Consider the following 13,712-nt stretch of genomic DNA (forward strand, 5'->3'; position numbering starts at 1 on the left):
CAGAGGGGCCCAGGCCTGCACTGCTGTTAAAACTTTTCTCTTTCATCAAAGAGTGCTCAATACACATCTCAACATAGTGCGAAAGACAGCAGATAATCACTCCCGTGATTGGATTTCTCATCTGTGGCTTTTTGACTTACTCAAAACAGCTACAGTTATCTCCACACAATGCACAGGAATGCAAACCTAATTACGCTTACCTAATTACTGAATTGTGTTGTAAATAATTAAAAACTAAAATCATCACAGAGACAAACAGAGATTGAGTTTAAAGGTATAGTTCTGTCATATTTACTCATCCTTAAGTTGTTCCAAAACCACTTGACATTTCTATTCTCAAATGAAGACAAAAGTACATGAAAGACAGAATGTTAGTCTTTAGTTACATGCAATAAAAATGAATGGTGACTGAGGCTAACATTCTGCCAAACATCTAGTTCTGTGTTCCACAAAGAGAAGGCCCTTTTGAGATTGAAAAAACATGATTGTGTGTAGCAGGAAACAGTGAGCCCTCTGTAGGCCAAAAGGGGAAATACAGTCATGTTTTGTAACGTTTGACCTCTGGCCTGACACCAAAGCCCCAAACGTGAATAAGACTTGGCTCAGAAAAGGTGTGTGTGTGTGTGTGTGTGTGTGTGTGTGTGTGTGTGTGTTTTGCCACCTGAGTACCTCTCCAAAAGGGCCACAGAAGAGGTGAGAATATGGATCAGGTGGCCAAGACTGTTAGATTTACGCAGTTCAACAGATGGAGTTAGCACTACACTGACATGTGTTTGTCTTAATTTGGCCTGATGAAAGCACGAAGCACTGACTGCTGCAGCCACCCAATAACACTTACAATACACATGATACATTAACTGATTGAACTGGAGGTAAACATTTTTAATTAATTTACCATGCAGACGGCTACAAAGATCAAACTTGTGGCAAAGATGCAAATTCACTTTACTGTTTACACAGACAGAGTACTACTTAGCATGATCTGGGTTGTTGTGTGCCTTTACCCAAAATGCGTTAAGGGTCCTAAATATAATATAAATGTAATAATATGCTTAAAAAAGTAATATTGTTTGCATTAAGAGTAATAACTAATTTATAAACTGTGTTATTTCTATTTTATAAAGGGATAATATACAGTGAGCAATACAAAGCAGATAAAGCAATCAGGGTCCTGACTCTTCGAATCAGAGGGGTCTTGTATAATCCTATAGGGGTTTATTTTGGGATAATGACCAGCTGACTATATATTATTCAGTTTATTAAATAGTTACCTACCAAATAACTAAACAGAAGAATTTAAAATATTGATTTAAGTGTAAATTATTTTATTTTTTGAGAAAAAGAGACTACAGAATGATATGAGAGACATTAAACAAAATCATTGTACATTTTTGTCATTGTACAAACAATATTTGACTGCAAATTGCTGCAATTGATCAGTCAGAATAAAATAATCCAGAAAGCAGTGTAATCAATTTTTATACTGTACACCACCCCACAGAGTTTTGTAATCTAGGGAATGTCTGTACATCCTAACTGCAAGCATATGGAGGATCGAATATGACAATATTAAAAATAGAAAAATAAATATATTTGCCAAAAATTAAAAAAATTAAAAAAGTGTAGTTAGAAATAAATAAATGTTTAAATTGAACATAAATTAGTATTTATACATGTATTTCCATATTTTTGCATTGTAGAATTTATTTATTTCCACATTTATTTATTTATACAAATATTTATTTCTATATTTATTTAGTTACTATGGTTTTTTTTTCCATATTTATTTATTTTTAGATTTGTTTATTTCTACATTTCTTTATCCACATGGTAATGATGGGGTGTGTTTTCTACTTCAAGCATTGCAGTCAGGCTCAGAGAGCTCCTGAGTGAAGCTTGGAGGCCACATTGACATCTTGTGGTTGAGTCAAATAGGTCTGATCTGCGGGTGAAGCAGCAACAACGCTTCAAGGTGCTCCTTCGAGGCCAAGAGGATGACCGATGGGCATTGCGGAGCTTGGTACGTGGGGGGGTGGTTCGGGGTGTAGCAGCAAACCCCCATGTGACAATGATGAAGATGGGGGCGCAAGATAAGCCAGAGGCCTTTCTGGAGCCATCATGCAACGGGTTGGCCACAGTCCCAAAGAGCATCACCGGTGAACTAAGAAACTGTGGTGAGTCGTTGGCAGAGGACCATTTAGCGGTGTACTCGGGGGCCGGCGACCCCCCTCTATCTCTCTCTCTTTCTCTCTCTCCCTGTCATCATTCTCACCCTCCTTCTTTCCAATCTATCCTGTTCCCCCAGAAACAGAACAACGCCTCACCCATCCACTAATTTTGGGTACTAATTGCCCGGCTTTTCGCGAATATTTAAAGGGGTTGGGTGTGGATGGGTCCTATAATACAGTGGGATGGTGTGGGGTGCGCAATGCACTGACTGGGAGGTGGAGTTGGGGCGGTCTACGTTAGCTCTGTGTCAGGATGATGTTAGGGAGGGCCACTGGGTATTTCCCTCTGGAGCAGACACGTAACGAGACTCTTAAGCACGCATTTGACCAAGTAAAAGTAATTGATGGTCTGTGCCTTCAGGCATGCATTGCACACACATAACCATATTTCTCAATTATAAATGATCGGTTGTATCAAGTGATGCAGGACACTCAGACAAAAGAAGATACAATTGTTGTTAGTGCATGAAGATGCTCAGAATTGGGATAGGTGGCTCGAACCCCTGTTATTTGCAGTACAAGAGGTCCCGCAAACCTCCACTAGGTTTTCCCCATTTGAATTATAATGAGCCCCCGCGTTATGCTGAACGGACAATTTCTCTTCCCAGTCCAGCCCTGCACACAGGTGTTGGCAGCTGCCCGTAACTCTCTGTCGCACTACCGTCTCCGGTCGTCTTTAACCCTCTCGGGCTTCATCAGCCTAATTAGGGGCTGGGTGTGCGGAATCACGACCCGGCCTGCCCTCATTCCTGCCACAATAATATATATATATATGGGATATATAATTTTTTATAGTACGAATTATTATTTTTATAATATTATATTATATCATATCATACAAGCCTATATAAAAGTTTAAATATTAGGGGTGTAACAGTTCTCATGGTTTAGCTTTCATTTTTGAAAGAGCCGCATTCTACCACATTAATTGCAATAAAGAAAACAGATATTACCAGTTCTTTTGTCACTGTCAAAGACACTGTCAATATAAACTCCATGAATGTTCAACATCACACTCAATGGAGATACCAGTCTCAAGTCGTAAACATTTTTAAACCCTCTTTAAAGTTTTGCGGTGAAGTAACACAGATCACTAATAAGCATTTACGTGAAGGCGTCTGGCATAATTGCATGAATAACTATAATTTTTTCCTGTGTATCATGACAAGCATTATCTCCGTTAAGCTGTCCAATCGGATTTGAAAGATTTGCCCTGATGAAGGACTCTCAGGTGAGATTGAGAGCATTCTTGACAGACAGACAGTGTGTGCGCATACTGTTTCTATGCAGAGGTGGACCTATGGGACAGGCAAGACAGGCAATTGCCTAGGGCCCCAAGCAGGGGGGCCCCGTGTACAGCAATAACATTAGGACACTTGAAACCCATGATTGGCAATGCTTAGCAGACTAGAATGTCATATATAGGGGCTCTCATCCATTTAGCTACAAATTCAAGTAAGAGCAGAATTTTAAATATTGCGACATTCACAACATTTTCATGAGATGCATCATGCAGGAATCATGAAGCAGATGTCCGATGTACCAATCTGGGAGTCAGAAGAGGAAAAAAGAAAGAGGAGGAGAAGAATCATGACAGCGCTGACAGGAACAGAATCTGTAATGTTTACTGAATTATCACTTCTCATGAAAAGATTGTCAACGGCCGTGCGATTTGCTTATTGTTTTGGCTACATTCACGTCACGTTATTCTACATACAATTCTTATTTAATTGCAACAAACTATGCATCATTAGAAAAGGATAATATCCAGATTTAATATTTCACCACTGTTTAATGATATAAATTTCACAGTAAGAGTGATTTCTATAAGTTATATAAGGAGAACACATCTGGCATGCAAAACAAAATGAGTTTCGGACATAAAGGCACACATGTCCATTATGTCCACATGTGTGCATTTAGAGACAATTTTATGGATTCTCATACATTTACTTCACATTTCTTAAGAAAAGATTGGATTGTCATTCAGTTTTCCTCTAAACTATGCGAATCTCATGGTGTGTTACATATGTACTGAGAGAGATGGGCACATATAGAAGAGAGTTATTACATCACAGCTAGATTCTACTATGGATTAGATCATTTCTTTTTTCATGAAAAGAGTGGTTGTGAGATGGCATTACCAGCTTTTGAACCTATACTGTATGTTACAAAAATGAACGCTTGTTAGTGAATGATGGTAGCTTCAATTCTCCATGCTTTCTTTTCTCGCTCTAAAAGTATTACTGAAGTCTTTACAACAACCCAGACAAGCATCTATTAAATGTGAATTCAATGAATCACAATATGGTATTATTGATATCGATATGGCCTTCTCTCAAAACTTATTTTACCTAATTTTGTGTGTTACAGTGAGAATATTCATGCTCATTGAGAATATTCAAACTAAATGTATCTGATATCTGAATGCATATAATTATTTTCTGATATCTGAATTTATATATTTAATTTAATTATTTAGCAGTTCCATGGATTCCAGTGCAGCCTCTTGCTCTGCTCATGATGAAGAGGATCTTCGCACATCCAGCAGTGCCATCAGCAGTACAGCAGGTACTTCACATTTACACCTCATAAAGAGAAAGAGGCCACACCCTAGCATTATCACCATAACAGCAGAAGTCAGTCAGATTACTTTAATAATATCAGATGACTCGTACTATGGCTAAGTGTCAAGTGATGCTGTGTGCTGTGAAATTGTAATGCTGGGAAGAAAGTTCAGGAGCTGGATCTAGGTGTGGCAATGGAGTTTAATGAAAAATAAACAAATACAAAGAACTGGGAGACACAGAATCAAAGAAACCATAAACAGGCAAAACCATCCACGAAGGGCACAGGCAAAACACGGTAGGTCTAGATACAAACATTCAACAACTGACAAAGAACAAGCAACCAACAGGGCATAATATACAAAAAGACTAATGAGTAGATCAAACACAGGTGAGGACAATAGAAGACAGCTGGCAGTGATGAGGGCAGGGAATTATGGGAAGTGTAGTCCATGGGGAACAGTTGACAGAGGCAAAACACAGGGCAGACAACAGTGAATTGTGACAGAAATAGTGAAAAAGGAATAAATATTTTTTATATTGTATTACAATGTGCACTTTAACAAACTTTCTGTTATTGCATGCATTTAATATATGTGCATTTAAAATATGGTTAGTGTTATAAAAGGGTGGGTGTGTTCAGACCATCGCTCTCATAAAACACCTTTTTATCAGATGAAATCTGATAAAACTAAGGAGTTATAGGGTAAACTAAAACAAGATTTGTAAACTTATTTTTTATTAAACACTAGTTTTGTTTGTCTTAAAAGGAAAATACCATCAGATCGGAACAATTTTGAACTTCTTCAGCACAAACATCTGAAGTAATACAGGTATTCTACTTCAATAGCTGATAATTCTGCTCTAAACGTCAAGTTTGTGCTCAGATTAAATGCAAGTATAATTGTCAGAAATGATGTGTTGATTTTTACTTTCTTTTTCTTCTTCTACTTTTTTGAGACCCTCACTTTTAAATCTGAACACAAGTTGTCAAAAGAGGTGCATATTATATGACACCAGTTGTAAACGGTGATATCTCGCCCATCTACTTGTGATCGGATTGCCCAAAGGGCACACACACAGAGAGTAAGCCATGTAAAGAAGGTTAACATTAAAACTGATGCTCTAAATGGTTTTCTTGTTTCTTTTCTATCTGTAAAAAGGATGGACAGCATTTGGAAACATCCATCGAAGTTTAAATTCTTTTTATAAATGGTGGAGAAGTTTTGGTTAACGCAACCACTGGTTACATGCATGGCTAACTGATAGCTAATTAAACTAACAACAATAAAATTGCTTTTATTTTTTTAAATGTGTTAATTCTCATAAAACAGTTCACCATTAATTTAACTTTGACTAAATAAATGTGATTAGTGGGCAGACATTTTTTGTGCCGAAAACTACTCACTCATTCATTTACTATTCCTAATAGCCTTTATTTGTCACATTGTGCACTTTATAGGGAGCGATTTTTCAGACTATTCTAGGGAAGTAACCACATTAAAGCTATACATCTTCTAAAATCTAAACAGAAGGAGACTAGATTGGTTAGAAATAGGTTAATAATGTGCTGATCTGGCAAAACATTTTTTATTAATAGCTGTCTGTCTCTCTATCCTTACCCTATCGCCTCCTTATCTGGGCTGCAGTACTGGCCCTGAATAAGTGCAAGCTTTTATCACCAACATTCACTGCATTTACATTAAATATTATTAATACTTAAAAATGTCATCTGTGCTGCTTTTTTATCCATGTCAAAGCGTCTGTAATTAGATCTGTTGAAGTTGTAATTTTGGATCAGTGTGAATGTCAAGATTTTCAGCCGAATCCCGGATGGCTGGGATTTATAAAAGAATACGTACACGTATTGTCACCCGAGGTACATACAATTACTGTGATGTGAAATGACTTAAACAGTGATATACAATTTTTTTCATATCACCCGCCTCTAAGGCCTAGTCCTCTAAAAACTGATGGACGACGCCCCTTTGCTCTTTTCCATTGGTGAGAACTGAAGCCGCCAGTGTCCCGATATGGCGCAGACATCTTGGGACTTGAGTCTGCGCAGTTGCGATTTCGGGACCAGACCTGCGCAGTAGTGAGCAGGAAGTAAAGCCGCGAAATCAAGGCCAAGGCGAAAGATCAATGTGATCTTTCCAACCAAAACAATCAAGATGGCGGCCTGTGTTATAGCGGTGCTGTTGTGCCTGATACTCACTTTGATAGCGTTGTTAAAAAAATAAATGTCACTTTGTACAACCTTCACATTGCATTCCTTCAAAGGTGAAGGGAAGTTTACTCAGAATTAGTGTCCGGCAACGGAACACGAGGACAATTGCGTTTCAGACCGTACATGCAATGGGGATGTTCCGAATGCGCAGTGACACGATTTAAGCGTTTTCATATGTTTCAGTGTGGACAAGCAACTTTTGAAAAATGCTTGAAAACGTTAGTGTGGATGGAGAGCATTTTGAAATGAAAACTCTATTTTCAAATGTATCCGGATTAATGTAGATGTAGCCAAAGTCATTAATTCAATTGAGATCATTCATTCCCTATTTTACCTATTTGACTCAACCACAAGATGTCACTGTGGCCTCCAAGGTTCACTCTGGAGCTCTTTGAGCTTCATTGCAATGCCTGAATTAGAAAACACGCCGCCTCATTACCATGTGGACAAAGAAATAAATGTGGAAATAAATATAATATAAAATAAAAAAGTAAATAAATATATAAATACTCATTTATATCCAATATAAACATGCATTTATTTATTTCTAATTTCACTTTTAAAATTTGTTTGCAAATATGTTTATTTATTTATTTATAATATTGTCACATTCGGTCCTCCGTACAAGCATAGTAGATACAGATGTGTTATAAAATCTGTCATTAGTCTATCACTCACAGATTAAAAAGTGATTTGTAACTTTTCTGGCAAGACAAATGGACTTGTATCATATGTTAAGCTATTTGTCTTATGAGCACATTTCCAAAGTGTTAGCACTCATTCCCATTATGGCCCTGCCAAGCGGGAGCACACGTCTCTGCTCTCTTCCTTTGAATCACAGAGAGAGATTGGCGCTCTCACGTAACATGCTTTTCTCACTGTGTGAGGACACAGACGTGCAGCTCAGTTTAATGAGGTGCTTCTCTCCTCTGAGGCTGCTGCCGATGAGTGTCGGCTGATTCTCTCTTTAAACAACATTATCTGGCAGCATTTGATGTGAGCCAGCCTGTCAAACCAGAATCCCATTGCAATCTGCAGCCGAGCATGGAGTGGAATACTTATGGAGAGAAAAGGGATCCTCTCTCTCTCTCTCTCTCTCAATCTCTCTCTCTTTCTCTCTCTCTATATACACTCACCTAAAGGATTATTAGGAACACCATACTAATACTGTGTTTGACCCCCTTTCGCCTTCAGAACTGCCTTAATTCTACGTGGCATTGATTCAACAAGGTGCTGAAAGCATTCTTTAGAAATGTTGGCCCATATTGATAGGATAGCATCTTGCAGTTGATGGAGATTTGTGGGATGCACATCCAGGGCACGAAGCTCCCGTTCCACCACATCCCAAAGATGCTCTATTGGGTTGAGATCTGGTGACTGTGGGGGCCATTTTAGTACAGTGAACTCATTGTCATGTTCAAGAAACCAATTTGAAATGATTCGAGATTTGTGACATGGTACATTATCCTGCTGGAAGTAGCCATCAGAGGATGGGTACATGGTGGCCATAAAGGGATGGACATGGTCAGAAATAATGCTCAGGTAGGCCGTGGCATTTAAACGATGCCCAATTGGCACTAAGGGGCCTAAAGTGTGCCAAGAAAACATCCCCCACACCATTACACCACCACCACCAGCCTGAACAGTGGTAACAAGGCATGATGGATCCATGGTCTCATTCTGTTTACGCCAAATTCTGACTCTACCATCTGAATGTCTCAACAGAAATCGAGACTCATCAGACAAGGCAAAATTTTTCCAGTCTTCAACTGACCAATTTTGGTGAGCTCTTGCAAATTTTAGCCTCTTTTTCATATTTGTAGTGGAGATGAGTGGTACCCGGTGGGGTCTTCTGCTGTTGTAGCCCATCCGCCTCAAGGTTGTTCGTGTTGTGGCTTCACAAATGCTTTGCTGCATACCTCGGTTGTAACGAGTGGTTATTTCAGGCAAAGTTGCTCTTCTATCAGCTTGAATCAGTCGGCCCATTCTCCTCTGACCTCTAGCATCAACAAGGCATTTTCGCCCACAGGACTGCCGCATACTGGATGTTTTTCCCTTTTCACACCATTCTTTGTAAACCCTAGAAATGGTTGTGCGTAAAAATCCCAGTAACTGAGCAGATTGTGAAATACTCGGACCGGCTCGTCTGGCACCAACAACCATGCCACGCTCAAAATTGCTTAAATCACCTTTCTTTCCCATTCTGACATTCAGTTTGGAGTTCAGGAGATTGTCTTGACCAGGACCACACCCCTAAATGCATTGGAGCAACTGCCATGTGATTGGTTGATTAGATAATTGCATTAATGAAAAATTGAACAGGTGTTCCTAATAATCCTTTAGGTGAGTGTACAGGTGAAACTCGAAAAATTAGAATATCGTGCAAAAGTTCATTAATTTCAGTAATTCAACTTAAAAGGTGAAACTAATATATTATATAGACTCATTACAAGCAAAGTAAGATATGATTATGATGATTTTGATGATTATGGCTTACAGCTTATGAAAACCCCAAATTCAGAATCTCAGAAAATTAGAATATTACATGAAATCAATAAAAAAAAGGATTTTAAATACAGAAATGTCGGCCCTCTGAAAAGTATAATCATGCATATGTACTCAGTACTTGGTTTGGGCCCCTTTTGCATTAATTACTGCCTCAATGCGGCGTGGCATGGATGCTATCAGCCTGTGGCATTGCTGAGGTGTTATGGAAGACCAAGATGCTTCAATAGCGGCCTTCAGCTCTTCTGCATTGTTTGGTCTCATGTCTCTCATCTTTCTCTTAGCAATGCCCCATAGATTCTCTATGGGGTTCAGGTCAGGCGAGTTTGCTGGCCAATCAAGCACAGTAATACCATGGTCATTGAACCAGGTTTTGGTACTTTTGGCAGTGTGGGCAGGTGCCAAGTCCTGCTGGAAAATGAAGTCAGCATCTCCATAAAGCTTGTCTGCTGAAGGAAGCATGAAGTGCTCTAAAATGTCCCGGTAGACGGCTGCGTTGACTCTGGACTTAATAAAGCACAGTGGACCAACACCAGCCGATGACATGGCTCCCCAAACCAACACAGACTGTGGAAACTTCACACTGGACTTCAAGCATCTTGGATTGTGTGCCTCTCCATTCTTCCTCCAGACTCTGGGACCTTGGTTTCCAAATGAGATGCAAAATTTGCTCTCATCAGAAAAGAGGACTTTGGACCACTGAGCAACAGACCAGTTCTTTTTTCTTTAGCCCAGGTAAGACGTTTGACATTTGAAGCCCATGTCCAGGACCCGTCTGTGTGTGGTGGCTCTTGATGCAGTAACTCCAGCCTCAGTCCACTCCTTGTGAAGCTCCCCCACACATTTGAATGGCCTTTTCCTGACAATCCTCTCCAGGCTACGGTCATCCCTGCTGCTTGTGTACCTTTTTCTTCCACACTTTTCCCTTCCACTTAACTTTCTATTAATGTGCTTTGATACAGCACTTTGAGAACATCCAACTTCTTTTGCAATTACCTTCTGAGGATTTCCCTCCTTGTGGAGGGTGTCAATGATGGTTTTCTGCACAACTGTCAGGTCAGCAGTCTTCCCCATGATTGTGAATTCAACTGAACCAGACTGAGAGACCATTTAAAGGCTCAGGAACCCTTTGCAGGTGTTTAGCTGATTAGAGTGTGACACTTTGAGCCTACAATACTGAACCTTTTCACAATATTCTAATTTTCTGAGATTCTGAATTTGGGGTTTTCATAAGCTGTAAGCCATAATCATCAAAATTATATCAAATAAAGGCTTGAAATATCTTACTTTGCTTGTAATGAGTCTATATAATATATTAGTTTCACCTTTTAAGTTGAATTACTGAAATTAATGAACTTTTGCACGATATTCTAATTTTTCGAGTTTCACCTCTATATATCTCATACAAGCACACATCCACCAAACACACATGTGAAACTTATAAAGCTATTTACCCACTTACATTTGCATACAGATGAAAATTCCAACTAACCTAAATTAAGAGCAAAAATGTGAATATATTGTTATTTACTCATCAAGGAGGTTACCCTGGTCTTGAAACAAGAAATAGACAGAACCCCTGGGGACAGAATCATCAAGCAGTTATCATGTGACCAACTGGTGGGGCACTTTCATCCCCAGCAGTGCCAATTATAAACCCCCAAGACACACAAACCCTCTCCCACCCTCACCCAGGTTTGTCATATTCAGACTTCTGATTGTTTCCGTCACACCCATGGTGATTGTGAAGGCAAAACATGAAGTGCAAAACTGTTTTACACCCTCTCTCTCAAACAGCTTTGCTGTCAATTTTATCAAATTAATATGGAAAGAAGCTGTTAAATTGAATTAACCACACAAAGATAAGCCATTGATATTTTTGCCTGAAGCTGCATTTGAAAGTTATTTAAATCTACATTTATAACTGTACATAAACAGATGTATATGTTACGACCGATGTCCCATTTGGACCTCACCAATGGACCAATAGTGTTTCTCAGTTGTTTGATGTATTTTCGGGCTTTTTAATTGCCAATGGACAATGTTGGCACAGAATGTGGCCTTCTAAATGAGAGGGAATCTGATCACCACAGGGATTCTTGAAATCCTGTGAGCTGTATCAATATTATTTATACTTTGCCTGTTTTTATTGGCATTTCAATATGTAACCCTCAGAAACCCAAGCAAAGAGATTGATAATGTAAGTTATTTTGTTCTGCTTGTCATGTATTTAAGAAGTCATTGCTTATAAATTTTTTTTTTTGATGATATAGGGAGGTGCAGTCTATAGGATTTTTTCAATTATTATTTTAAGAACTTTTTGGTTTTACTATAGGTGACAACTGTGCAGATTACTTCATAATTGTAATACGGTACTGATTACAAATAACATGACTAAAATTGTCATCAGTTACGTAATATTTTAGATTACTGTTAAGGTAATCTAATTTGATTAATTTTGGATTACTTTTGGATTCCCTCTGACCTTACTTTTGTATATTTTATATCACATGCTTTTGAGTTGGATAATTTATACCATGTTGACATAAAGGTGCTGTAAGCGATTTTAGCCATTCTGTAATTTCCACAAACTAAACAGTTGGATTAGCCACGCCCCCTCTTTTCAAAACCTGGCACTGCAAAGATGCCAAATGAGCTTTATTGAGACCGACACCGAGCAGAAACGGTTGTCAAAAACAACTGCAGCAAAAAAGCGACCTCAACTGACAACTGTTATAAACACCATGGCATAAAAAAGGTATTAAGCCTCAATAGAGACCGCAGCCCTCGGAAACATTTTTGTTTGCTGTTTACAAGACTAGTGCTGTCACAGAGACCGGTGAGATATCTCATGAACTTACCTAAACACCTTTAATGTTGCTAAAATGCATATAGTAAAACTTAATTAATTAATCAAAATATGACAGTTTCTATGTTTTTGTTTTTTGTCACTGTTTGTCTTTTCATAAGGGAAAGGCACTTAAAGGGTCATTTTTACAGTTCGGCTCGTGACACAAAAACACATTTGAACTAATAAGAATAACACCAACAACATACCTATTTAGAAGATTAATAATATTTTCTTATTGGAAGTTTCTAGAATTATAGACAGGTTATCCAGGGCTTGTTTAACAAATATTCGTCTTTCTCAGGCAATTTCAGCATTACAAACACCATCCATGAGAGGTTACAGATCATACTAGTTTCATGTGTGAAGCAATGTAAAAAAATGTAATAAAAGAAAGGAAGAAAAGGCTTAAAAGATTCCACCAGCAGGTGGTAATAAAGTTCATGTCCAAATTCTGAAAGTACAGAACATCATATTATGTCCTTGATAATCGCTGTTGAAGCCTTTTGTTGTTTAAAATCTAGATTTTTGTTACATTTTCTAGAGGTTGTGGTTTATGTTTAAATTATTATTATTATATGTTTAAATGTATTATTGTATATTTACAATTGTATTTTTGATTTAATTTTGACTAGTAATTTCCCCCCTGTTGCAGTGATTTTTAAGTTACTGCAAAAGGGGGTGGTGGAAGTTGGAGAGAGTAAAATGCTTGGATTTGGTATGGTTTTTTTTGGTATGTTATATTTCATTTCGTTTGAAGTGTAATTGAATTTAGAAATATTTTTGGATAAAATTTGTCATGTTTCAATAAATTAATATTTTTCAAAATAAAAATCGACCGGTAGAAGTGAAGTGCGCGCTGATGCAGTCACTGTTAATACTAGCCATGATTTGTGTAATAATTACTTAATTTAATGGAGCATACACCCAAATTCTGACAAGAATACAATTTTCATGCACATAAAGGAGTGTGTTGCTGTCATAGCAATGCAGTTAATGCACAAAAGTACGTAATTTTCAAGTCATCTAATTTATTGCATACAGTCCATTTTCACTACCAACTTCTTATTAATGTACTGTCTTTGTTTAAATCATAGGCACTTGAGGGAATGAACTATATAATAGGACACAGACAGTTGAATAACCTGAGAAGAACCTCAGAAGTAAATTGCAACTAGCCCAAACGTGCCTAGACTTAGCGCATGCTTGCATGGAAATACCAAATCTTCATGGACATGCCCATTGACTTTTCACTTATGACTTAAGGCATTGCCCTACACTTAATGCATGCGCTCTTAAAATAGGGCCGTAATCTCATAAACCATACAAAAGTA

General features: G+C 38.1%; 1 protein-coding gene across 1 annotated transcript in view; it reads left to right on the forward strand.

Moving 5' to 3' along the window:
• The first annotated feature begins 2,077 nt into the window (after positions 1–2,077).
• Positions 2,078–13,712, forward strand: part of als2a (alsin Rho guanine nucleotide exchange factor ALS2 a) — a 76,218-nt gene continuing 64,583 nt past the window's right edge. Inside the window, 2 exon segments of the mRNA XM_052142799.1 lie at positions 2,078–2,174; positions 3,398–3,459. Of these exon segments, the coding sequence (XP_051998759.1) occupies positions 2,078–2,174; positions 3,398–3,459 (159 nt within the window).

The sequence above is a fragment of the Xyrauchen texanus genome, chromosome 14 (genome assembly GCF_025860055.1).
Source record: "Xyrauchen texanus isolate HMW12.3.18 chromosome 14, RBS_HiC_50CHRs, whole genome shotgun sequence".
In the NCBI taxonomy this organism is placed as follows: domain Eukaryota; kingdom Metazoa; phylum Chordata; class Actinopteri; order Cypriniformes; family Catostomidae; genus Xyrauchen; species Xyrauchen texanus.